The sequence below is a fragment of the Taudactylus pleione genome, unplaced genomic scaffold (genome assembly GCF_031769625.1).
Source record: "Taudactylus pleione unplaced genomic scaffold, aTauple2 ptg001191l, whole genome shotgun sequence".
NCBI lineage: Eukaryota > Metazoa > Chordata > Amphibia > Anura > Myobatrachidae > Taudactylus > Taudactylus pleione.
Window position 1 is genome coordinate 269,850 of NW_028285592.1, and position 27,185 is coordinate 297,034.

Below are 27,185 nucleotides of genomic sequence, written 5' to 3' on the forward strand. Positions count from 1 at the left end.
GGGTACCACCAATTGTCGTGGGAACCCCTGCATGGGTGACGACACCACAGACTGCTGGGACAAACCCATCGGAGTAAACGCGGGCTGCGGAGCTAACTGGCCCACTAAAGCTGTTAACGCCTGTGCGAAACAAGCCCAGGGCGGCTCCTGTACCGGTGCTGTAACCGTAATAGGCCGCGCCATGGACAAACACTGCCGGCAAAGGCCCTCCGCGCTACCCTCCCCCTCCGCTAACGGTACTTTGCACGTGGTACACTGTAGCCGGAGGGGAAAATCACTTTCAGACATGATGGCACCACGTATGTGACCTCTCTCACCAATTAAGTATTAAATAGGCGAGAGACCACCCTGCAGCACCGCACCGCAAGGGCTTTAGCAGAAAGAACAGGGACAGTAATAAAGCTGACAGTTTAGAGAAGAAAAGTTACAGGCAGCGCTAGCACAGTCACATACAATGCAGAGAAATAACAATTCCTGCACTAACAGCGCTGATCACTCAACTACACAGACACAGGGCCTGGTAGGACACAGCGCTGCATACACAGACCTGAGCCACAGCGGAGGAGAGGTATGCGGGGGGACCCAGACCACGATGCTTCCTTCCAGACTTCCAGCAGCGTTCACCATGCGTTGCAGAAAAGATGGCCGCCGAGGAGCAGAGAGAAGCTGGCCTGGGGGAGGAGCGCTGACACAGGACCAGTCAGCACAGTGCAGAGAGGGCTGTGTGCAGCGGGGGAGGCGCCGGCTGTGAGACAGGGAAGGCGCGCTCCCCTGGCATGCATTTAACCCCTGGGACGCTGCAGCGCTACCGCTCTGCTGCGGTCCGCTGTCCCAGGGGGTAGTGGAAGCGCAGGTTGGTCGCCTGGCTCCACGCTGCAGCCAGTCCCCAGGGAGCCCCCTGCCTGGGGACTTAGGACCATGTGATCAGCGGGGACCCACCGCGGGACCCCGCTGCTTACCTCTGTCCCCCTTGAATCCGGCCATGGTCCGGAGCATCTGGGGTCACCGCTAGCTGTGACCCCAGACGCCCACCAGCATCCCCGGATCAGTACCGGCGTTCTGGTACCGGCGGGGTGTAGGGAAGACAGCATGGACGTCAGGACTGACTGTCCATGCTGTTCATCCAGATGTGCAGCCACAGCTGCATGAAGAAAAAGCTTCAGGGGCTCTTCTAGCCCCCACTCCAACAGGTGCACCCGACTCCGGCGGGCACCAAACTAAACTGAGGTGCCTTGGCCCGGGGGCGGGGTATAGGAGGGGGACCTAGTGCATCCTGGGAGGCTGAAAGCTTAACTCTTTGGTGCCCAGCGACTGACGTCACACCTATACCCCAAGGTATCCTGTGGATACCCTATGGACCCTGAAGTAGAAAATATATATACATACATTTGCATGACATATAATATACTGCACAATGTCGCTACATTCAACTGCCCAGATTCAGTGTATGGGAAGGCTATAGCGCTGTGTACACTCACCCAAAATGGCCAGGTACGCAGGGGGACTGGGCTCACTGTCATCCTAGGAGTTCTGCAGCACCACAGAGAAATAATGGCCGCTGGAGACCTCAGAAGTAGCGTGGCCCGCGGAGGAAGCAGCTCAGCGATGCCAGACTATAGCATTGAAAGGCGCGCTGAGCTGAGGGGAGGAGCCGCTAGACAGGGAAGGCTTCCTCCCCTGGCTAGCAATTAACCCCCCGGGATGCCGGCTCCCGCTGCCGCTATAATCCCTGGTGGGCTGTGGACACGCGGGGTATGCCTCCATGGAGGGGGAGCCCGCCGCCACCGCTAGCGCCTCCGGTCTGTCCCCAGAGACCGGAGGCATAAGGCTGCATGTACACGCGGGTTACCGCAAGCGGTGACCACGCGACTTACCTGTCCCCGTCGATCCGGCAGCAGCCCAGGGATTCCTCCAGAGTCCGGCTAGTACAGACTCTGGGGTCCCGCTGCGATCCCCAGATCTGTACTGGCGTCGCAGCGCCGGCGGGGTGTAGGAGCGGCAGCTCAGACGTCCATTGGACAGTCTGATGCTGCCGCTCTGAAGAGTAGTAAAAAAAAAAAAAATAAAACTCTTTTAAAATAAATTTTAAGCTTAGGGCTGCTAAGCAGCCCCCCTGTAGTAACGGTAACCCGACTCCGGCCGGGCACCAACTTAAACTGAGGTGCCTCTGGCTGGGGGGAGGGGTTATAGGGAGAGTGGACCCAAGTGCATCCTGGGAGCTAAAAGCTTTAACTGCGTGGTGCCCGGATTTGGTTCCCTACCTATACCCCCAAGGTCAACCCTGTGGACCCCCTATGGACCCTGAAGTAGAAACAGTAGTTATCAAATTAAACTCACTTGCCAGCTATTACTGACATAAGTCTATGTTATTTTTATTGCGAAGCGCTAACAGCTTATTGTGTGCATTTACTGCTTTTACAATATGTATTTTTAGCATTATTGTGTAGCTAATAAACGGGCACATTTATTACTCACTAAATGTCTGGTGTCTTATAAGCGCCACCTGTATTACTTTGACTTTTAGAACAGGTCTGCTGCACACCCTTTCCGGAGGAGGGATTCTCAGGGCACACCGCACATTCAGACATTTCCCCAATTCCTCGCTCAAGCATCTGTTAACGTTTGAGCAGACATACACACACAGTATGCAGTGATAGTGGTCAGCTAAAAAAAATTGTGGGTCCCAGGGATCCCTCACTTTCAAAAATCGTGATTCTACTCCACTGTTTTGGGTCCCATTACATATTATGTGGGGTGAGGGCAGGCGGCAGTTTGGAAAGAGCTGGGGGCAGTTAGCAGTTGGGATAGAGGGGGTTAAGGACAATCAGCAGTAGGCGTAGAGCTGAGGGTAAAGGCATGGAGAAGTTGTGGTAAAGCTGGTGCTAGATAGGGAGTTAGCGTGGGCAGAGCTGGGGGCAGGAAGGGATAAGTGCATACCGTAGTTGTGACAATGCTAGGGGCAGGTAGTAGTGGGGGTAGTAAAGGGGCATGAGTAGATTGCACCTGAGGCAGTACTGGGATAAGGAAGAGGTTAGGGGCAGGCAGTACTAAGGGTAGGGAGGGGGTAAGGATAGATAGCAGCTGGGGCAAGGAGGAGGTTAGGGACAGGCAGTGCTGGGTGTAGGGAGGGGGCAAGTGTAGATGGCTGGGGCAGTACTGGCGGCAAGGAGGAGGTTAGGGACTACTGGGTGTAGGGAGGGTACAAAAGTATATCCAATCTATTGGGTACAAGGAGTAGGGACAGGCAGTGCTGGGGGTAACGAGGAGGTTAGGGACAGGCAGTGCTGGGGGTAACGAGGAGGTTAGGGACAGGCAGTGCTGGGGGTAACGAGGAGGTTAGGGACAGGCAGTGCTGGGGGTAACGAGGAGGTTAGGGACAGGCAGGGCTGGGGGTAACGAGGAGGTTAGGGACAGGCAGTGCTAGGGGTAAGGAGGTAAGATGGTGACTGCATACAGTTAGCAGTCACGGTAAATGGGAAATACAGCTACACAGTTGGGGATAGTGAAGGAATGCACAGTTACACAATCAGGATAAGTGGGGGGGGGTGCACAGTGGACCAGTAATAAAACTAGAGGAAGGGTCACATAGCCAGGCAGTGAGTAACACCAGGGACAGGGGTCCTCACCTTTCAGGTCGCTCCTCTCCACCAGCACCGTGTTCACCTGTTTCTGCAGCACCAACAGGCAAGAAGTGTTTTGCACCGCGGCTGATACATCTCCCACCCACAGCCAACAATTTCCCCGCCTTGGTCCAACATTCCCACAGACACCCCTCCCCCTTCCTCAGGCCCGAGATCCCCACTGAGGCACAGTGAAAGTAGAGGGCTGCGGCAGCATAGTATGTGGGAGAGGGACCGGAGTGTGCCGGGAGCACTGGGTGGTATAGGAGTCTGTCTAACTTAGACTCTGAGAGGAGCGAGCGGCACATCACGCTGCAGAACGCGGGAGGGGGAGCTGCAAGCAACGGGGATTCTGGGAGCTGTAGTCTGGAGAATGTTCCGGTGGTGATTGGTTGAGAAGCCGACGGCGGTGATTGGATGCTGCAGCGCTACACAGAACAAATTGAGGACCCGCTCAGTTTAAAAAAACGGGTCCCAAAATTCCTGTAGCTATAGCACGTATTCTGCGAACCCATGTATGATTTCCTTCAGTCTTGTGACTTAGCCTTTTTACAGGCACAACACTATAGCAGTAGGGTCTTATCTTTTTTGTCTCCCTTGGATTGGGATAATCAGTTGGATACTGCCTTCTTGTCCGCTGGCTATTCGTATCGGGCTATAGCTCTTTTCTATTGCATATTAAGGGCCGTATTCAATTTCGTTTTCGGGAAAACTTTTTCGGTTCTGGGGTGCAACGTTGCGGGAACCTCCCTGCACCCTTTGGACACCCCCCCTGACGCTAACTGCATGAATAAAAAAAAAAAACACAAAACCCCCCCAAAGGACACACCAAAAAAGCACTTTGAAAAAATGGGCAAAAAAAAATCAAAGTGGCGGTACAAATTCAAAAACTAGCGAAATAGCATTTTGGGACATCTGCAAGTATGGGGGAGGTGTATTTTTTATTGCAGGTGGTTGCTGAAGGTAAGTTTTTGGCGCTTTTTAATGCTTGACTTTAGAAACTTTAAAATATGCTTGCACCCATTTTCATGTACCCCAAATTTTAAGGGAATACTTATTTTCCCCCAAAAAAGTAGCAAAATGCTATTCTTCACCACTTGCTGACAGACGCAAAATAGCGCCTATTGAGACCATTCAAAGACCCTAAATACCTTCAGCAGAGCTAATCGGGGGTACCCTTAGTAAACCCCCATGTCAGAGTATCTTTTGGGGGGTGTCAGGCTGATTTCCCCAAAAACGCCAGGACTTTTCGCCTGTTTGAGTTTCGCCGCGTCCCGGTTTCGCCAATTTGTAATTGAATATGGGGATACGCGGGGACGCATGCGATACTTTTTCACGCAGAAAAGCGCCGAAGACAGCGAAAAGTCCAGCAACTGACTTTTCGCTCCTAATTGAATACGGGCCTAAGACTTCCTTACTTTATGGGAACATTCACCACGTCGGGCATTACTAAATGGCAGACCTGCTTTCTGGATCCAACGGAGGCTAACATTTTGCGCACTCTTCAATATTCCCTTTGAACGATCACTGCTATAACGTATAGGGAGATGTTCTACAAACTATTTTAGAGAGGTTATCTTTCGCCCAAGCGTTGTCACCTTATCGGTATCAGAACCTCCTCTGCATGTCCACAATGCACCCATTTGGAGGCATCTTGAGAGCACTGACTATGGGACTGTAAAGACATTAAGAAATTTTGGATGGCAGTGAAACAGTTTGCGTTAGCTGACTTAGTTAATTATCTTCTATTAACGCCCAGAATGGGCAGTGTTGGGATACATTTCGAGAACAACTAGAGTTTCTAAGTTATAAAAAAACTATTATTATTATTTTGGCTGTAGCTAAAAAAAATGTATCCTCTAACAATGGATTCATCCTACCCCTCCTTCATTAGCCATGTTCAAAGAGAATTTTTTTATATCTTCAAAATGGAATGGTTGATTCCTCCCTTATTAAGGAAGAGAAAACAGAGCAATCTCTTTCAATCTGGGAAAGCTTTATTAATACTTTAAATTCTGATATTAAAATGCAGGTACAACAGTGTTTTAGATCAACACAATGGTATGAAACTAGAATGCTTCTATGGGATCCACCAATTACATAGGCTTAAAAGACAGTGATGGTCTTGGAGTCTTGGGCCTGGGCATGCATGGCTCATTTCATCTTCCCCTTCCCCCTATTCTCTCTCTCTTTTTACTTTCCCTCCCCCTTACCCTTTTCTATCTGTCTATTTCCCTCATTACTATTGAAGTTACTACCGTATTTTTTCTGTTATTCTTATACTGGTTTGAAAAAGAGAAAATAGTGATGAAGTCTTTATATCAATGCCACAAGCTGAAGATATATGCCTATTTATTGGCTGGTGTTAATGGACCAAATTGATCTTAATTTTTGTACTTGATTTCTGTTGATAATTTTGTATTTTTTAATGCAAGCTGCAACTTTTTGTCCATTTCACTCCCGCCTTGATACTGTGAATATAATATTTTGGTGGTATATGAGTGTATGCACTGCATTACTTCTGCAGACTTCAATAAATATATATATATAAAAAAAAGAAATTAGTTTGAAATATCACTATAATCCAAGTATTTATTATCATTTCTAGGGGGTACCAACAAATCTGTCCAGGCCATTTTTGGAATATCTTTGTAGAATAAGCAATAATGTATCTCTTTTCGAAGTTTCTTTGCTTTATTCTACATGGCATGGCAAAGGCATGCTGTGGCATACAGAATGGGTATGAAATACCATCAGCCGGTTCAAATCCCGACCCTGGAAACCCAGCTACAATAGAATCCCAACTGGCTGGTAAGTATACTATCCCTCCCCTCTACTCCCCTCCCTTAACCCTCCTTTTGTGGTGCCCAACCTCCCAAGGGAGGTTCCTATCCCTAACCCCCCCCCGCTCCCCAGTGGTGCCTAACCCTAACCCCCCTTCCCCGCATCCTAAGTATCCCGGGGCTGTGCCTAACCCTAACCACCCCCCAATGGTGCCTAACCCCCCTCCCCATAACCTAACCCCAAGTTTCCCCCAAGATGCCTAAGCCTAACCCCCCCACGGTTAATATTTACCTGCGTCCGGTGTCTTATAGTTGGCATGCCGGCAGTCGGGATTCCGACGCTGATAAACTGATGCGTAAGTGGATACTGGCTTTGGTATTTTATCCGGTGGCGGTATTCCAGCGTCGGCATATTGACCACCGGCACCTCTTCCGCCGGGATGTAAACCACATCTCCACGTATACAAGTAGGTTTTAATTTCATCAGTTCTTAGGAGGAATAAAAGAGTACCAACAAATCTGTCCATGTCTGAATGCTGTGCAAATACAATCATATTCCCAAAGTCTTGTCCTGTCTGTAACAGTAATGGGGGGAGATTCAATTCAATGGGAATTGAATAGCACCAGGAGGATGCTCCCATAGCTATTCAATTCAGCGTGCAGTTCAGTGCGACTAATGACTTCTTCTCGCGAGGAGAAATCAGACTCAAGTTATGGCCGCGAGGCTGTTTTCCGTAATAGCGCAGCACTAACAGCCTCACGGCCAGCACTTTAGTCGGAGAATGCCGGTTCTCGCGACTAAACGCCCAGATTAAGTCGCGATAACTGGAATTCTCCGACTTAACTGCTTCTTGTCAAAGTAAACATCTTGGTGAATTGAATCATAGATGGTATCAGATGCTACATGGCTGCAAAACAATTAATTTCAAACAAACTACAGTGAAGCATTTGTATTTCATCATAGTCAGTTCTTCCAAATTCACCACAACATCCAGTTTCCCCATAATAAAAGCCCTGTTTCCCAAATTATCAGCTGCCCAGGGCTCTTTCACATAGTCTGTATATTAGACAAAAACACCTACCAAAACAATCCAGTTGTGTCTGAGATGGGCCTATTCATCATCACTTAATTTTCACAAAAGCAGGTGAAAATGCACATTTTCACCTGCAATTGTAAAAATTAAGTTAGCGGGCCATTCCAAAGAAGGTAAATCACAGATATCTCCTGCTTACCTACCTCTGGCAGAATGGCCCGCTGTCCCCATACATTAGTATGGGGACAGAATTCATCAAGCTCCGAAAATATTATATTTTCGGAGCTTGACTGCGGGAGCATTCGCCATCTTCAGATGGCGAATGCTCCTGCTCTGGGATCGCAACCCGCTCCTTCTCTATGTGGAAGGATATCACATCAGTTGTCAACGTGCCAGACCAATGATGCATTGCTCTGGTAGCCACGGCGAGATAGAATGTTAATAAAACGGGACCACGATAATTATCATCATGAATAGGCCCCTACAGGGTAATATGTAAAAGGGTGCAATTTCCGTGAACCAGGTCAGTCTCAGCGATTAAATGTGGCAATAATTTAAAAAACAAACCCTTTGCCTTTTAAATAATTGCCACTTTAAATCTAAATTTTAAACTCTGAAATTGCACCGTATTACATATACCCCACAATCTTCACATATAACGGAAAGAGGTGTAATTAAGAGCGAACACAAAGTAGAACATACTGTCAAACACCTTCTTTAATAAATCCCATATGTTATCATTTATGTATATTTTAGTTTTCTTTTAACATATGCTATATATGGTGGGTTTGTAACAGCAAAATAATTTTTTATGCCATAAACAGAATATCATTCAATTCTCTACAAACAAAAAAGTATTTGATGCATCCAGAAAAACAGAATGAAAGGGAATAGGTTCCCTGGGGGGGGGGGGGTTCAAATATATATAACAACTAAAATACTGATGGGAGCACTCACAACACATGTAATAAACATATTAATGTACATATACAACTGCAGACACATATTTACTTCTAGCTGGATATATTAACAAGCACATAGCTACTATCTAATGCTGCCATAATGAATGCAAAGACGCGCTGGGAAAATAAGGAAGCATTACAAATAATCCAGACATTTATGAAACAATCAGAACTAAAGCTTCCGCATTACCCACCCAGCTTCTTTATATAACTGTCATACAGTATACATTACCGCACATTATCCATCTCCCGTCTGTATGTATTTCTTGTTTAACATCCATCTTTACCTGCCCCCCTATATCCTCCTAACCCCCGTCTAACAGGAAGCACTGAAGGACGGTGGACATACGTTTCCAGCGATTGGCTGAGAGAATCACATGGTCTCAGTGTAAAACAAAGCATTCAGGGAAATGTAGTTTAATTGTTCACAGTAATTACACAGCACTTATTAAATAAATTGCATGCACTGCAGTGAGTGAGTGCACCTGAAACCTGCAAGTGCTAGTCAGAGGGAGGATATCAGAGTCAGTTACTTATGGTAATAATTGTAAATTACATGAGGGTTTGAGGCTATTACATAAGGCCCACAATAAATAATACAGTTTAAAAGTCTAATGGTTCCCAGCCCACAACAGTACCCCTTCTTACATATTTTGCTTTCAGTTTGTTACATTTTGGGGTGCAGGAGGAGTGGCACACCCAGGAGATTGATTGACAGTGACCATTTATTAAAATGTTAAGGGGCCTATTTAACAATTATTGTTAAATAGGCCCCTTAACATTTTAATAAATCGTACACACAATATTATTTTTCTGATTTTCTACATAGTTCACTTTGCATCTGAAGGTTCCACCACATTAGGCTAACATAGCTCCCAACTTTGTAGAGAGGGAGATTGGGATTTAGGCCTGCGACTTGAAAAGGGGGCATGGCCTCACAACACAGGGCATGGCCTCACAGGAAATGAGGTTCTCATCAGTAGTGGGAAAAATAATGGGAACACTATTAAAAGAAAGAGTGATGGAATATATCAAATCCAACAATTTACAGGATCCCAAACAGCATGGATTTACTCAGGGGAGATCATGCCAAACAAATCTTATTGACTTTTTTTTTGACTGGGTGGCAAAAGTATTAGATCAAGGGGGTGCGTAAATGTAGCTTATCTAGACTTTAGTAAGGCTTTGACACGGGCCCGCATCTCAGATTGATAAACAAACTGAAAAGACTGGGATTGGATTCTATGACTGATGAATGGATAAGATCTTGGTTGCAGGACAGGAAACAGAGAATTGTAGTAAATGGAGTGTATTCACGGGAGGGAAAGGTTACCAGTGCAGTACCCCAGGGATCTGTACTTGGGCCAGCGCTTTTTAATGTCTATGTTTTGATATTGCAAATGGTATTGAAGGGAAAGTTATGCCTTTTTGCAGATAACACAAAAGAATGTAACAGGGTAGACACACCAGGAGGGGTAAAACAAATGACTCAGGATCTGGGTAGACTAGAGCAGGGCCGGCGCTAGGCTGTGCTGCGCCCAGCGCCGTCCTGTGTTGCGTCCCCTTCCCTCCTCCGCTCCCTCCCCCCTGAGCTTAAATATGTCCTATAGCGCTGGGAGGGAGGTGGGCGTTTCCTGCGCCCTCCGGATACAGTAGCGCCATACTTGCCGACAATCAGCTCCAGCCTTCCGGGAGGGAGCTGATTGTCGGCTAATAGCAGGGGGCGGGGCCGGCCTTTGGGAGCGGAGCCGGGGTGGGGGCGGCCGTTTGCTGGCACACTGGGGACGGGGGCGGGGACGCACGATCGCGTCATCGTGACTCCGCCCCTCTACACAATGCTGTTATTTTCAGCATTGTGAAGCAGGGGGCGGGGCCACGATGAAGCGATTCTGCGCGAATCGCGTCACCCGGGCCCCCCGCTGCGGGGGTTTCCGTTTGTTTCAGGGGGGAGGTTGGGAGGGTCGAAAGCTTCCGGGAGGCTTGCCTGCCTTTCCGGGGGGCCGGGAGTGGCACCCGAATATCAGGAGGCTCCCAGCCAAATTGGGAGGGTAGGCAAGCCTGAGTAGCGCTCCGGGCGACGGACCGGCTTGCCCGTGCCTGGAGCCGCTACTGGACTAGAGGAATGGACATGAACATGGCAACTACAGTTTAATGTCAAAAAATGCAAAATCATGCACTTGGGTCTCAGTAACCTAAAGGCTACATATAGTACCAAGGACACTATAATGGAAAATACAGAGGAGGAAAGGGATTTAGGAGTCACCTTTTCAGATGACTAGAAGGCAGGCAAGCAATGCACCAATCATTGAGGAAGGCAAGTCAGATGCTTGGTTGCATAGGGAGAGGAATCAGTAGCAGAAAGAAAGAAGTGATAATGCCACTGTTTAGGTCATTGGTACGTCCTCATCTAAAATACTGTGTTCAGTTTTGGAGGCCATATCTCCAGAAGGATATAGACACATTAGAGACAGTACAAAGAAGGGCAACTAAAATGGTGCATGGCCTACAGCACAGAACTTACCCGGAAAGACTAAAATATCTTAATACGTATAGTTTGGAACAGAGAAGGGAAAGGGGGGACATGATAGAAACTTTCAATTTTAACAAGGTACAGGAAGGATTTCAACAAGGTACAGGAGCGAAGCATTCTTCAAAGGAAGAGATGCACAAGAATACGAGGACAAGCACAGAAACTGGAGGGAGGTAGGCTCAGAGGAAATTTGAGGAAAAATGACTTCACAGAAAGGGTAGTGGATAAGTGGAATAGCCTCCCATCAGAGGTGGTTGGAGCTAAAATGGTGGAACAACTTAAAAATGCTTGGGATAGACATAAAAATATCCTTAAGAGAGACGTAAGGTGTAAATAGGGTGTCATTGTGTCAACTAAATTACTACATTCCATTGAACACATTTGAAATCTGCTGCATGTCTGCAGTGCAACATCTGAATTTTCCGTATATTTTGTAGCTAAGATCCAGCAGTGTGGATGCATTTAGGACCTCATTCAGAGCCGCTCGCAAAATGCGAGCGCTCGCTCTGAATGAGGGCGGCTGCATCTCTAAAAAGAGCCGGCCTCCTGGCCGCTCGCTAAGCTGTGGGTGACCACCCACAGCTTTAGCGAGCGGCCAGGTTGATGGTCGCGATGGTAAAGACCATCGCGACTATCGGGGCTTGCGACGAGACCCTTGTGGTAGGGTCTCATCTGCAGGCAAGCCCCAGAGATGATGATGTCAGTGGGGCCGCCCACAAACGGCAGGCGTTCGTTTGGGAACGCCTCTGTTTGTGAAGCCACCCCCCCACCACGCCTACAAATTGGGGCGAGCTGTCGATCACCATCGACAGCCGCGCAGTGCGGCCGCTGCGCGTGTGCAGAGCCCAACATCGACCCGCTTGCGAGCGGGTCTGAATGAGACCCCTTGTGTGGATCTGGCTTTTTTTCTGGGTATGTGAGTTTAGTGTGGATCCGTATTTATTTGTGTATATTATTTAGAATGGATCCTGCTTTTTCTGTACAGTTACTACACCTCTATTTAGTAATCATAAAATGTATTTTCTTTAGTACACTAGAAGAAGATCATTTTTTTCTCTTCACCCTTCTTCTAGAAAAGAAAACTGGAGTGTAATTTGCGATTTCACAGAGTTTTTTTAAAATGTCTTAGTGATACAGCCTTCAGAGATCTCAATGGGGGATGATCAGTTATGCTATTTATGGCAGAGATGTGCACGGACCTCTGTGTTTTGGATTTGCCAAAATTATGCCTCCCAAGTTCTTGGAACTTTCTGCTGATGGCGCACCTGCCCAAAAAAGGGGTATGGCCTCGTGACAGGGGACGAGGCCTCATATGAAATGCTGTCCCTGAGAGTCACATCCCTGTTTTCAGCACACAGGGGGGCATGCCCAGTGCTGCTGCATGCATGTGCACAGCGTCTATTCATCGCTGCTCTGCTAAAAGGTGTGACTATCCTGCCAAACTGTGGACGTTTGTTTTTGTATGTCTTTAAAACTGATAAAACCAGTTAAAATCATGTAATTTGGGGCTTTGTTTGTTCCTACAATTTTATTAACATCAGTAACATTCATTTCCAGTCAATTTTGATCGGGTTGGGTACGGGAGACCGGCAGTCGGGATGCTGGCTGTCAAAAGACCAACAGCTGCATCCCGCTGCTCAGAATCCAGACAGGAGGTAGGTAAGTATACTAAACCTTCCCCTTTTTCACCACCTAACCCTCCCTTCCTGCAGTCTAACTCTCCCCGCACCCTAATGCTCCCGGTTAGTGCCTAAACCTAACCCTCCCCCCCCAGAGGCAGGCTGGGCCGGGGGGTAGGGTGCCATGTGCACCCCGGGCCGCAGCGCCATGCGGTCCGCGGGCAGTCTGTGACTCTGTGACACAGCTGCCTGCACCGCGCGTGTAACGCTAACCGGACTGAGTTCGGTCAGCGCTACACAGTGACTGACAAACACACAGGCGCCGGCAGCTGTGTGTTTGTTTTAAGTAGCAGCCAATGAGAGTCTGTCAGACTCTCACTGACTGCTGCTGCACCCACTGCCGGAGCCGCACCATCTTCCGGCTCCTGCAGTGGTTAATGGGAGAGACGTCATGACATCTCTCCCATAATGCAGAGCGGGCCGGCCTGGGAGGACAGACAGAGGAGCAGATGGCGGCGGCAGGAGCGGGGATTCAGGTAAGTGTTTATTTTTTTTATTATGTGTGTCCACTGGGGGGGTACTACAAGGGGGGAGACCACTACTGGGGGCCCTACAAGAGGGGAGACCACTACTGGGGGCACTACAAGGGGGAGATCACTACTGGGGGCACTACAAGGGTGGGGGACTACTACTGGGGGCACTACAAGGGGGAAATCACTACTGGGGGCACTATAAGGGGGGAGACTACTGGGGGCACTACAAGGGGGGACTACTACTACTGGGCACTACAAGGGGGGGCACTACAAGGGGGGACTACTATTAGGGGCACTACAAAGGGAGGGTACTACTACTAGGGGCACTGCATAGGGGGAGGGGACTACTACTAGGGGAACTGCATAGGGGGGGGGACTACCACTGGGGGCACTGCATCGGGGGACCACTGTTGGGGGCTCTATATAAAGGGCAATACTGGGGGTACTGCATAGGGGGGAGACTACAACTGGGGCCACTATTTAAGGGGCACTGCATAAGAGTTACCACTATTGGGGGCACTTCATGTGGGGTGGACTGCTACTGGGCACTATATAAGGGACACTGCATAGGGGGTACCACTACTGGGGGCACTATATAAGGGGCTTACTACTGGGGGCACTGCACAGGGGGGACCACTACTGGGGGCACTGTATAAGGGGCACTGCATAGGGGGAACACTACTGGGGGCCCTACTGGAGGCCTGCATAAGGGGTGCCTCTCCTGAGACACAGGGGGCACTGCATATGGGCACCACTACAGGGGGCTGTCCCTAATCTTTATTTTTACTTTACATTAATCCCATATGGACCTGCCTCCTTCCTGGAACACTTGAGGGGGGGCGCCGTAGCACGCACGTGCTCCGGGCCCCCTGGCTACACGCTACTCCTCTGCCAGGGCCGCCTGCATGCATTTGCACCCCAGGCTATAAGTTGCCAGCCAGCCCCTGCTCTCCCCTTAGTGCCTAACCCCAACCCCCCTGGTGGTGCCTAACAATAACCTACCCCCAGGGGTGCCCATCCCTAACCTCCTACCCCCACAGCCTAACCCTCCCCTCCTCCCCCGCTACTAACTGCTAACCCGAGCTGCTATACTTACGATCGGGATGCCAGCTGTCGGGATTCCAGCATCGGCATCTCACCCGAAGTCGGGATTCCTGCGCCGGTGTTGTGGCCGCAGGTCAGGATTCCAATGCTGGGATTTTGAAGCATCCCGTTCGTAGGTAAAGTAAATACATCCCTTTTAATCACCTCACAATGTTTTCACCCATATACTAAAGGCTGTAGTGAGAATATAGCACATCTATGAAACATAGTGGCACCGCAGTGGCAGACAGGATGGCAGTTTAATATAAACTATATGATGTTATAGAATGCTTTCATTAATCAATAACTAGATCAGAGGCCCGAGTCCAGCACAGATAAATAGAGGTGGAGTATTTAGTGAAAGTCATGAAAAGGATTGATTGATTGATTGATTGATTGTTTTATGTACTAATATAACTATAAGAGAATAAACAAATCTGAGACTTGGAAAACACTATTAAAGAAAACATCCAAAATCCCAATGAGATTTTCAAAGTGGAAAATCAATTCAGACAGCAAATTACAGGCCTGAAGATTCAAGGCAGAGTAACAGCCTTGAAATTGATAATTATTAATTATATGATTTGATGATTCTACTCTGTATCTCCTGAGAAGCTGCACCAAATGGGACCTATAAGCCTGGATAAGAAGCTGGTGATGGATGACATTGCAATATACAAAAGGGGATGCAGTCAGGAAGCAGACGGTTGAAATGCCGACCGCTGGCTTCCCGACTGTCAAATCCCGGCAGGGTACTAATGGCAGATGTCGAAATTCCAACGCCTGCAAATAGACCTATGCTGGGAGCCCGACGCCCGGCATACCGAATGAAGGTAAGCCGGGCACGGACAGCCACATGGGGGGGGGAGGGTTAGGTTTTAGGGCTCTCGGGGGGTCAGGGTTATGCACCCCCGGGAGTGTTAGGTTTAGGCTAGGGGAAGGGGGGGTTAGGGTTAGGTACCCCCCTGGGAGACAGGTTTAAGCTGCGGGGACGGGATGGTTAGGTTTAAGCACTTAGGGGGTGGGGGGTTACGCACTAGGGCTGAGGTTAGGGTTTGGCACCCCTAAGGGAGGGTTAAAATTAGGGTTACTTACCTTAATCCGCTGTCGGGATCACCCCTGCCGGGCTTCCACTGTCGGGATTTGGTATAACATACTGATTCCTCCAAAAGTACATAAACATCACATTAAAGTACAGTAATATACAGTACACTGCCTGTTAAAAACACACATAATGAAAGCAGTACACGGTATTCATTTCCTCAACTGAAAGCACTGAGAGTGCGTCGCACACTATGCCAGTGAGTGCTTTCCGCACTCCACAAAAATACGGGAACCGAGGAAGAGGACCAGACATCGTGGGGTACCCACCCACTTATGCAACTCTACTTACGAGCAGTGCTCCCAGTGCTTCCGGTTGACGAACTGAACCCAGGACATGACACTGTGACACAGGTGTGGGGTTCCACAGCCTGTTCCAGTTAATCTTTACAATTATATCCGTACTTTGGATTGTGCTACCTTCAGACTTTATACATGACATCGCATTGCTTGCAAGATACTGGCATAATTATCATCTTTCCACCAGAGACTGACTTTGGAATCGTAACACACTGCATCTAATTATCCATCTCCATTCCCCCCCCTCCCCCCATTATTATTATCCATCCTGTCATTTTCATGATATAGACCCTATTCTACATTAATTTTATTGCCTGATAATAAACATAAGTGAGACTGATATTGGGATAACATTGTTTTTTTATTGTTATGCACGTACTTACACACAAGGTTACATACAGCTAAGCAAGGATGCTCTTTCTATTGTTCCAATATGTATATGTGTTCAGGGTCGTTTCTAGGTTATTCTGTCACTCCACAGACTCTTGGACTTGCTCTAGTGCCCCACAGAGTAGGGATTTTGTATTGTGTAATGGTGCCCATATCCGAAAAAACATTCAGCTCAGGTGGGCTGACCCTACTGCCGCATCTAACGGCTTACTGTGATCGCTGGCAGGGCCGGATTATAAGGAGGGCGACGGGGCGGGCGTCCCGGGGCCCCCTCACATAGGTAGCCCCCACACAGTATCCCTGGCTCCCCCAAGATGAACTGTTTTTTTTTTTTCTTTAATCGGTGCCCTCCGCTGCGGCCCGCAATTAAGCCCCGCCCCCGATATATATAGACCCCCACACATTTGTTGCCCAGGGGCCCCCACAGACCTTAATCCGGCACTGATTGCTGACCCTGCATATGTCTGAGGTATTCCATACACTACACTATTTGTGGCTTGCCCTACTGCCACATGGGTTACAGTGATCGTTGGCACTGTATATGTATGATGTATTACATACATTGCAATATTTATGGCTGGTTCTACTGCCTCATCTATCGAGTTACTGTGATCACTGGCCCTGTACATATCTGACATATTCCATACACTGCATTTGACCCCCCTCTAGAATGCTGGATTTGCCCCTGATGCAGTAGCTGATTTAATGCGAGTTGTGGTATAGTACTGTTTATTCATGAGACAGGATCTGGATGAGATGGACTGTGCATTATGAATAGTGAGATGGGATGCTTGCTTTTATATTCTGCAGTTGCTAAAACTAAACTTTATAGAGATTAAAATGTTATAAGCATACTTGCCAACTAACCCTGATTGTCAGGGAGACTCCCTGAAATAGCAGCAATTCTCCGACTCCCTGAAGAGTCTAGCAATCTCCCTGATTGTGCCTGACCCCTATTATGAAGTTGTTATATGTAATAAAAACAGATACTAATAATCCCATTTGAATGTATATACTGTATCATTTCACTGCATTGGTTATAAGGCACAATGGACCTCATTCAGAGTCGCCGCTCGGTCGTAAGGTAAAATGAAGCGCTCGCAAGTTAGGGGAGGATGCGGCCATAACACTAAAAATATGCCCCCTTCTCGTTCGCATTACACGTCATCTCCGGGCATATAAGGATTAATCGAGACCATCAGGAACCATCGGAGCTGGTTGTAGAGCTTAAGGTTGACCATACCCTCTCTTAAGCACTACGATCAAGTCAGTGTAAAAACCTCCCATGTCACAGGTGCCATGACACTACTTAGTTAATTATGCACTCCCATAAAACGCCGTTTGCATAGTCAGGCACGCCTGCGTTCGGATCTCCACTCCCCCGTTCACAAGCACCTTCCCCTGTTACCACCCACAAACGCCTCATCCTGTCACTTAAACTAACGACCTGACTGTGTTCAAGGAGAGAGCCATTTCTGATCACAATAGCTAGTTTGCGCACGCACATTGCGAATTTTACGCATGCGCAGTTTAGCGTACATCAGTGGCCGCAATGACAGACTCTGAATGAGGTCCAATATCCCTATGGCTACATACATTTTCTGTGTTTTCATCAACAAGTAGATCTTACTAACTGCTTTGGGGCTCGTATACATTTGGATGAAATTCAATTTACTAACACGCCTCTCAGATGTAGCAATACACGTCCACTTTAACGCGCGCTCATAGGTGTTGCTTTCACAATCTCCCTGAAATGCTTTTTCAAAAAAGGCAAGTATGCTTATAGGATGATAGAGCACAGTTAAAAGTGTTACTGTATGTTAGGTCCATGCTAAAGTTTTGCATTGCAAACGGTCCATATTTGAAAGGAATATTTTACCAAAACCTTTTAGATTTTTTTTTTTTCAATTTTGTGCGAAATTATACTCTAGTATCTTTTTAAGATGCTAAGGGGTATATTTGCTAAAGTGAGAGATTTTAGAATTGGAGATGTTGCCCTTAGCAACCAATCAGATTCTACTTAATATTTAACTAGCACCTTCTAGCAGTAATAGCTAGAATCTGATTGGTTGCTATGGGCAACATCTCCACTTCTAAAAACTCTCACTTTAGTAAATTTACCCCTAAAAATGGAGAAACAGTGACACTTATCACACTAAACACAGGCAGCAGTGATGTGACATTTTATGTTTTACAAACTGTCAATTATGCAAGGAAAAACCCACATAACACTGGTTATGTGTCTGAGGGCCTAATTCACTACAGATCGCTATTCTGCTTATAAGCACGCAACTGCGTTGCTAATATTAGCGGTGATATTTTAATGTTTGCATTTGCATTGCAATCGCAGCCTGACTTCCCCTTACTCACATCCTTATACTTGATCAACATAGTGAAACGATCGGTAACATGGAGTAACATCGGACAGTTAGAGAAACCCACACCTTACTCAGAAATTGCTTACTTATGAGCACACTTCAGGCGGCATCTGGTATCGCAGTGGATAATTTATGCATGCCCCTGCAACGACATTAAAATGCATTGACATGCCCGTGTTCGCCCAACCACCCCGTCACCAACCACAAACGTTACTTCCTGTTAATAACTCTGCCATGGGTCCGCGTAGTCACTGCGTTCACAATTCCTTATGCATGCGCAGTGCAAATTAATCGACCGATTGTGTGCGTATAAGCAACTAACCCTAACCTCCGCCCTTAGTGCCTAACCCTAACTTACCCCCGAGGGCGCCTAACCCCACCTTACCGCTCCCTAAACCTAGCCCTCCCGGGGGGTGGGGTGTCTGACACTAACCTCTCCCTGGGTTTGTTGGGCAGATGCCCAAGGGCCCGAAGCTTCTAGGGGCCCGCCAACCCACTCCCCTGCAGCCGCGGCCAGTTAGTAAGTTAGTAATATTTTTTAAAGCTGGTCGCCGGCTCACTGTAGTCCTCCGCTCTACTCTGCTTCTCCCCCCCTCCGTGCCGAGTACTCACCTCCATCCATGATAGCGGCGTTTGCTTCCCAGAGTCTGTCACTCACTTTGTCTGCAGGCTCCGATTGGCCAATGTTTAGCCCCGCCTCCTACAGTCTTCCGGTATTTGGCTCCACCCCCCGCCTCCTGCAGTCTGTCTGCACTCTGCAGCACTGATCCACGCGGAGGTAAGGTTAGTATGGAATTTTTTTTACAGGTACTTGTGGATTATCTACTTGGAGAAGGGGACATGATTGGCTTCAGAGATACATAGGTGAGAATGTGAGATAGTGAGTGTGCATGTATGTTCTAATAAACTTTTACTTTCACAGTGTGTCTTGTCATTTAGCACAAAAAGGACCGACTGTGAAAAGCCCGGGGCTGGTTGTGCTTTGGGGAAGGGGGGAAAGCCATTTTTCTTTTTTCACTTTGTTTACATTTTTTTAACACAGATGCTTGGACGGATCTCACTAATCTGTCCCTCATCTGTGTCTTTTATCACAGGTGCTTGCCGCATGGATCTCACTGGTCCATGCGGACATCTTTGTCTTGATGCATCTATCACAGATATCCCTGATCTGTGTGTAGCCATATTAATTTTGGCTAAAACAAAAACACGTCCAAATTACCACACAATTATTTATCATTTTAAGTAAAATATGGAATGCTCATATGTATTTATATGGGGAATGAGGTGTTGTGAATAGAGGGTTAAATTAGTTAAATATAGATGCAGGACTCAAGTATGTTGTATTAGTTAGAAGATAGAGAATAGAGCATGATTTGTAATGTATATATTTTATTTGTACACATGTGGGACAGGGATGAAGTCAGTGGCAGCAGCATGAGCTTTGGAAGGTGCTAGAAATGGCATGTGACTAGAATAGGGCAGTTAGGGAGTGGCTCATGCTGTGGGCGGGAGAGTAGTGGAGGCGTGCGGAGGAAAGGGAGTTAAGAAGCCGTTGGAGTGCTGAGGGGCAGTCTGCTATTCCCCCTCGAGCGCTTAGGACACTGTCTCTCCGGCGCTGCCTAGCCACTGGAGCTATTAGTGGCAGCGACGGGGGAGCCTGTTGACACTGGAACCAGAGAGGGCTTACCTGCATCAGCTGAGGGAGAGGACAGCGCTAGCTGGGCTTCGGCATCGTTGCTGAGTAAGACACAGGAAGCGTGTCATAGGGGCGGGCAGCAGCCATTCTGTCAGAGCTGGAGTAGGAAGGGGCCGTGGCCATCACTCGGCACCCTGCATTGCAGCTCAAGCTAACTCACTGCCTGTCCTGCCTGTCACAGACAGCAGAGCCAGCCCTCCGTAGGAGAAGGAGGAAGATACAGTGCAGATAAAGCGTGAGTGAGTAAACAAAGATATACACACTGCACAGCAAGCAGCACTTATGCATCAGCAGTATTATCTTTAGTTATCTGCATCCAGGAGCACATTAATTAACAATAATGCAGATCCCCACATAAGGGACAGAAAGAGTTTCAGCGCATCTTAGTTAATAGGATAATATTCAACAGCAACTACTGCATGGAAGTTTATGCCATATGCTGAACTTAGTAGTTTCAAATCATATCTGGGGAGGAGAAGAAGCATAATAAAAGAATCTGTTTGTAGTACAGGGAGTAATACAGGAAATCCTTGTGAAGTATTAAATCCCAAGCTGGGGAGGTAGAAAGCAGTGTAACAGAAGAAAGGAAAGGATACCTATTGCAACATATTATATTCATAACAGTGGGATGACCACATAGACTAATGTTATTGGATTACAAATCCGATCTTGTAGACTTCCAGAGAACAGCATATTTAGCTGTATATAGCACTGGCTTCATCTCTATAAACCTACTTGTAAATATTATGAACTTTGTAAATATATATGGAAAAGGGTAACTTTAGCACTTATGGAGGACAGCATTGAACTTTAATAATATATAGACTTCCTAAGCTTTGCTAAGTGCTACTAAATTCAACCCTTAAGGTTCTGGACATTTAAAGACTCAACTTATCTGCCACAAATACAGACTTAAAAGCAGAGACTAATTGCATAGCAAGATATTTAATATTAGAGTACTTATATGGTAAATGAATGTTCCATTTGCACATGGAAATAACTATATGTTCTTATAAATGTATAATTACCTAAGAACGTTAAACGTGAATATATAATTTATTGATAAAAAGTATTACCATATCATAATTGGTGTATAGTACTTACCATTTGGAACAGGAGGAGCGTCACTGTCGGAGACCTGTGGAGAGAAATAACAGGTGGTCAGTTATTGTATGTTATTTTATGTACATCACAATGCAACTTTATATGTGCAGCATTCATCACATTTAAAGTAACCTGGGTTAATACTGACAATAGTATTTTATCAGGTTGTCCTAAGCTGTTCATTTTATTAGAGCTTAGGTGGAGGCATAATATCACATTAAAGGAGTATTAGCAACCTCACTAGGGTTTAGAAAGGTTACATTTTGGAGGCACTGCTGAGATACACTCAGGGATAGTATAATGGAGTATTTTAGTGGAAATGATTTAAGGGTCTGGTGCCACAGAAAAGGAGTAGACCCTAAACGATGCTTTGGGGTAGGGGGAAATTTCTCGGAATTTACAGACGATTATATTATCAAACAAGTAAGATCGTTATATGGTGTCATTCAGCCAAATATTGTAGACAAATGGAGGTGAGAATTGGGATTTGTGTGTGCCATGTTAATAGAGACAGAAAGGGATTTAGACCCAAATTTAATCCCAATGATGATGGTGGCTGACAGTAGTTCAGGAAGGAGATGGAATATTATTTGGCCTAGTAATGGAGAGGATGAAGAGGCTGAATCATCTCCTTTGTTAATCAACCCAAATTCTCATGTAGATAATTCTGAACAAAGGAAAGATGGAGAAGGAGATAGTAACATAAATAATGAGAAATTAGGAAGTCAATTTGAGACTATAGTAGATAGGGTCGTAACTCAGCTAGAAAGGTGGCACTACGAAGGAAGCTATCGTAGATTACGAATATTTTCAGGCATTCAACCAGTTCCAGTAGGGGAGGAAACTTTTGAGGCCTGGAAGGAGGCAGCCGTACAACAAACCGAGGAGTGGAAATGTCCCGACCACATTAAGAAACAAAGGGTGGTGGAAAGTCTTAGGGGACCAGCAATGGGAGTCATTCAGGCCACCAGGCATAGTAACCCAGACGGTACTATTGAGACTTATTTTGAGACATTAGACTATGCCTATGGAACCCTGGAGGATGTAGGAGATCTGATTTCCAGGTTGCACCATACTTTTCAGGAGCCTGGAGAAAAATTAAGTATATATCTATTTAGACTAGACAAATTGCTGTATAAAATAGTAGAGAAAGAGGGACTAAAAAAAGAAAATATCGATGAAAGTCGAATGAAACAACTTTTGAGGGGTGCTTTGACCACTGACCCAGTGGCACAGAAAATTAGATGCTCAGAAGTGAAGAAACCCCCACCCTCTTTTAATGAGCTTATGAAGGAGATAAAACAGGATGAAATGCTCATAGATATGCGAGAACGTACAGTTAAGAAAGTCAAGGTAGTAGTACCTGCTCTGGAACAACAGTCATTTGAAGAAAAAATAATTAAACTAATGGAGGAACAGAATAAAAAAATTGATCAATTCATAAACTCACAAACTTCAGTGCCCCCTCCCAGAGGAGTATCCCCCTCGATGATTAGTAGAGGTATAGGTAGAGGGGTTAGACCTGTGACCAGAGGATGTTTTAGATGTGGACAGATGGGGCATCGAGCATACCAATGCAATCAGAACCCTGGAACCGGCAATAACACCCCTGGTAATAGTGACCATAGTAGGGAGAGAACCGGGATGGGAAACGGTCGGGGGAGGTCTGTGACCCCCTCACAGGCCCCCTAGAAATTAGCTTGAGTGCCATGGGGAGTACATGGTGGAGTGGAATCCTACCGGATGGTTTCATGGGACCCGCCCCTATGATGACAGCCAGAATAAATGGATGTCCATGTGAAATTCTGTTGGACAGTGGCTTGCAGGTCTCCATCATTTTTGAGTCTTGGTATAATGAAAACTTGTCTGAGGTTCAAATACAGCCATTGAACGGATTAATCATTTGGGGACTGAGTGCAGAAAAGTACCCATATCTGGGATATGTACAAGTGACCCTGGAAATTACTGACCCCGTAGACGATGGGAAATTATATATACCGTTTGTTGCATTAATTTGTCCTGAAATCTCAGAAAGGAGGGATAATTTACCCATAATCGTTGGTACTAATACCAAATTATATCATTGCCTCTCAGAATGGTGCAAAAAGGAAGAAGAACGGTCTATATCTAATGTATGGACTTTACAAGTAGGAGGGGTTGAGTCAGATTTAAAGAAAGGAGAGGAAGTTAATCAATATACTATCTGTTTTCAGGGAAGTGATATACCGGCCCTTCAACAAGAGGAATTGATAAGTGAAATACAAAAAAGGACCCAAGCTTTTTCAGCCGGAGAATGGGATTTAGGTAGAGCAAGTGGAGTCGAGCATAGTATCCGACTAACCAACGAGACCCCATTTAGAGAGCACTCTCGCCGTATAGCGCCTGCTGATTTTGATGATGTCCGGCATCATTTAAAGGGATTATTGGAGAATCAGGTAATCACAGAGTCTCGAAGTCCCTATGCATCCCCAATTGTGGTAGCCAGAAAAAAGAGTGGAGACGTAAGGATGTGTATAGACTATAGGACCTTAAATCAGCGCACCATTCCTGACCAGTACACAGTACCTAGGATAGATGAGGCACTTGATTGCCTTCAGGGAAGTAACTGGTTCTCAGTTTTGGACTTAAGAAGCGGGTTTTACCAGATACCTATGAACCCAAATGATAGAGAGAAGACGGCTTTTATTTGCCCGCTGTGGTTCTTTGAGTTTCTCATGATGCCTTAGGGAATAAAGGGAGCCCCAGCAACCTTTCAAAGGACAATGGATAAAATTGTTGGCGATATGAACTATAGAGAAGTTATCGTTTATCTGGATGATATCATCGTATTTGGTAATACCCTGGAGGAACATAACACCCGTTTGCTAAAAGTGCTAGATCGACTGATAGGAGGACTAAAACTGTCTATTGATAAGTGTCATCTGTGTCAATCCTCAGTAAAGTACTTAGGGCATATAGTTAGCCGGAATGGAATAGCCACCGATCCATCAAAAGTGGAGGCAGTGAATAACTGGCCTCATCCTACAAAACTGAAGGAGTTACGATCGTTTCTGGGTTTCTGCGGATATTATCGCAGATTTGTGCCACAATACTCCACTATTGCAAAACCCTTGACTGACTTAACAAAAGCATACCCGCCAGTAAAAAGTGATAAGATAAAAGAGTCAGGAACAGAAAAGATTAACTCTAAATTATACTACCGGCCTAATGAACCTTTTGGAGATCGTTGGACAATCGAATGTGAGGAGGCATTTTTTAAACTAATGCACCTGTTCTAGCTTATGCCGACCCCAACTTACCGTATACCCTTCATACAGATGCCTCTTTGGAGGGAATTGGTGGGGTACTGTACCAGAGGCAACAAGAAGAATTAAGGCCTATTTCATTTGTGAGTCGGGGACTATCAAAAAGTGAAAGAAGATATCCTACACATAAGCTGGAGTTTCTGGCATTAAAGTGGTGTATAATAGAAAAATTTCATGACTACCTATATGGAGTTTTTTTTTAAGTACATACGGATAACAATCCACTGACTTATATCCAAACCACTGCTCGACTGGATGCCACGGGACATCGGTGGTTATCTGCACTGGCCTTGTACGACTTCAAACTAAAATACAGACCTGGCATAAACAATATAGATGCCGACTCGCTGTCTAGGATCCCTGATCAGTCAGCAAGTGTCAGTGAGGTGGAGTGGATAGAAGTTCCTGCTGGAGATGTAAAGGGGATGTGTCGGATAATGAAAGTAGAAACCGGAGGGCAAGAACTAATAAGTAGTCTAGGTGCAACAGAGGGAGCTATACCTCTTTCGTATTGCTGGCTTAGCTTGGTGGAATTGGAAGGAATCCCTAGAATGAAACGTCATCAATTAATTGCGGAGCAACAACATGATCCCAGTATTGGATGTGTCATAGCACAGATGACTCAGAATGCTCACGTTCCACATTGCCAACCATGGACACAGGAAATACAATTACTAATGCGGCAGAAAAAAAAATTAGTTTTCAAGAATAAATTATTATGCAGGAAGGCTAAAACTGCAATGGAGGGAAAACATCATCAGATAATGTTACCACAGAAATTACGCCTTGTTGTCCTGCAGGCACTGCACGACAATCATGGACACCTTGGGTTTGAAAAGACCTTAGGTCTAATCTCAGACCGGTTTTATTGGCCTCGGATGAGAAGTGAAATTGAAGAATACTGTAAAACCTGTGGAAATTGTGTAGTACGTAAATCCTTGCCTACTCGAGCAGCTCCTTTGGTCACTATTCAAAGCAGCAGACCGATGGATCTTGTGTGCATTGATTACCTAACCTTGGAAGTAGAAAAAGGAAAAAAATGTAATGTTTTAATTGTTACCGACCATTTTACTAGATATGCTCAGGCATATGTAACTCCTAATCAAAGGGCTTCCACAGTAGCCAAGACCCTTTGGGATAAGTTCTTTGTACATTATGGGCTACCTAACAGATTACATTCGGATCAAGGCAGGGACTTTGAGAGCCGTCTGATAAAGGAACTGTGTTATGTATGTGGAATTTCCAAATCTAGGACTACTCCTTACCACCCTCAAGGCGATCCCCAGCCAGAGCGATTTAACCGTACCTTGTTAAACATGTTGGGGACTTTAAATCCTTTGGATAAGTATAAATGGAAACAATTTATAAGCAGATTGGTGCATGTGTACAACTGTACCAAGAATGAAGCTACCGGAATAACGCCTTATTTCTTAATGTTTGGGAGAGAGGCAAAATTGCCAATAGATGTTTGTATGGGAATCTCTCCTGGCGGAAGAACTCCTACTTCCCACACTCAGTATGTTCAAGAGTTAAGGGAGGAATTGAAGAAAGCTTACGACTTAGCTAGCGAGACTGCTAGAAAGCTTGGAGAGAAAAATAAAACATACTATAACAGGAAGGTCAGAGATCAGGAGTTAGCCCCAGGGGATAGAGTACTCATTAGACATTTGGGGCTACCAAAGAAATTCAAAATAGCAAATCGTTGGAGAGAAAATCCATATGTAATTATTGAAAAGTTCCTTGGTTTGCCAGTCTACCGATTAAAACCTGAAGATGGATCTAATGTTATACTTACCTACCATCGACAGCACTTGTTTCCTATAGCGCGAGATGTACGTATGGACAAATTTGTTAAAGAGGACCAACCTTTCAGTAATAAATTGCAAAAAAATAAGAAGATGTCAGCAGAAGGAAACATAAATAATAATGCACTGGAGGGGGACAGTGATGAGAATGAAGAGGGACTTGGTTATTATTACAAAGAAAGTGTGGATGAGGGTTCATTTCCCCCTGAAATTGAAAAATTCAGAATAAATGATCATATTGACCCTGTTTATCCTGATGAAGGGTGTGTCACACCCATTGAAGTCTCTGATAGAAATTATGAGGAGGATTTAGAGGAAAGTATTTCTTGTAGTGACAAGGAAGAAGTTGCTGGCAGGCCTAAAAGACAGTTAAGGCCCCCACTGGTGCTTACATATGATCAATTGGGGAATCCCAAGAATATCCCTAGAGTGATAAACCCTAATATTGTATTCACATGGCCTTATTTTGGGTATAGTGACTGGGAAATAATAAGTACACCAAATGTATATGAAAGCCACACTGTAAATGGTGATCTATACGATATTAGATCACCAGGGGGAGAATGTAGCCATATTAATTTTGGCTAAAACAAAAACACGTCCAAATTACCTCACAATTATTTATCATTTTAAGTAAAATATGGAATGCTCATATGTATTTATATGGGGAATGAGGTGTTGTAAATAGAGGGTTAAATTAGTTAAATATAGATGCAGGACTCAAGTATGTTGTATTAGTTAGAAGAGAGAGAATAGGGCATGATTTGTAATGTATATATTTTATTTGTACACATGTGGGACAGGGATGAAGTCAGTGGCAGCAGCATGAGCTTTGGAAGGTGCTAGAAATGGCATGCGACTAGAATAGGGCAGTTAGGGAGTGGCTCATGCTGTGGGCGGGAGAGTAGTGGAGGCGTGCGGAGGAAAGGGAGTTAAGAAGCC

General features: G+C 45.9%; 1 protein-coding gene across 2 annotated transcripts in view; it reads right to left on the reverse strand.

The window, feature by feature from the left end:
• LOC148451045 (uncharacterized) overlaps positions 1–21,152 on the reverse strand; it is a 57,143-nt gene extending 35,991 nt beyond the window's left edge. Inside the window, exon 1 of one of the 2 annotated variants that reach the window (XM_088462345.1) lies at positions 21,134–21,152. Coding sequence is in view for 1 of the 2 variants with exons in the window: in XM_088462344.1 (XP_088318470.1) it covers positions 8,632–8,680 (49 nt within the window). In the remaining variant the exon portion in view is untranslated. Of the gene's footprint in view, positions 1–8,631; positions 8,716–21,133 lie in introns of those variants that run through there. The other variant, XM_088462344.1, reaches the window with a different exon arrangement.
• Between the last annotated feature and the right edge of the window lie 6,033 nt (positions 21,153–27,185).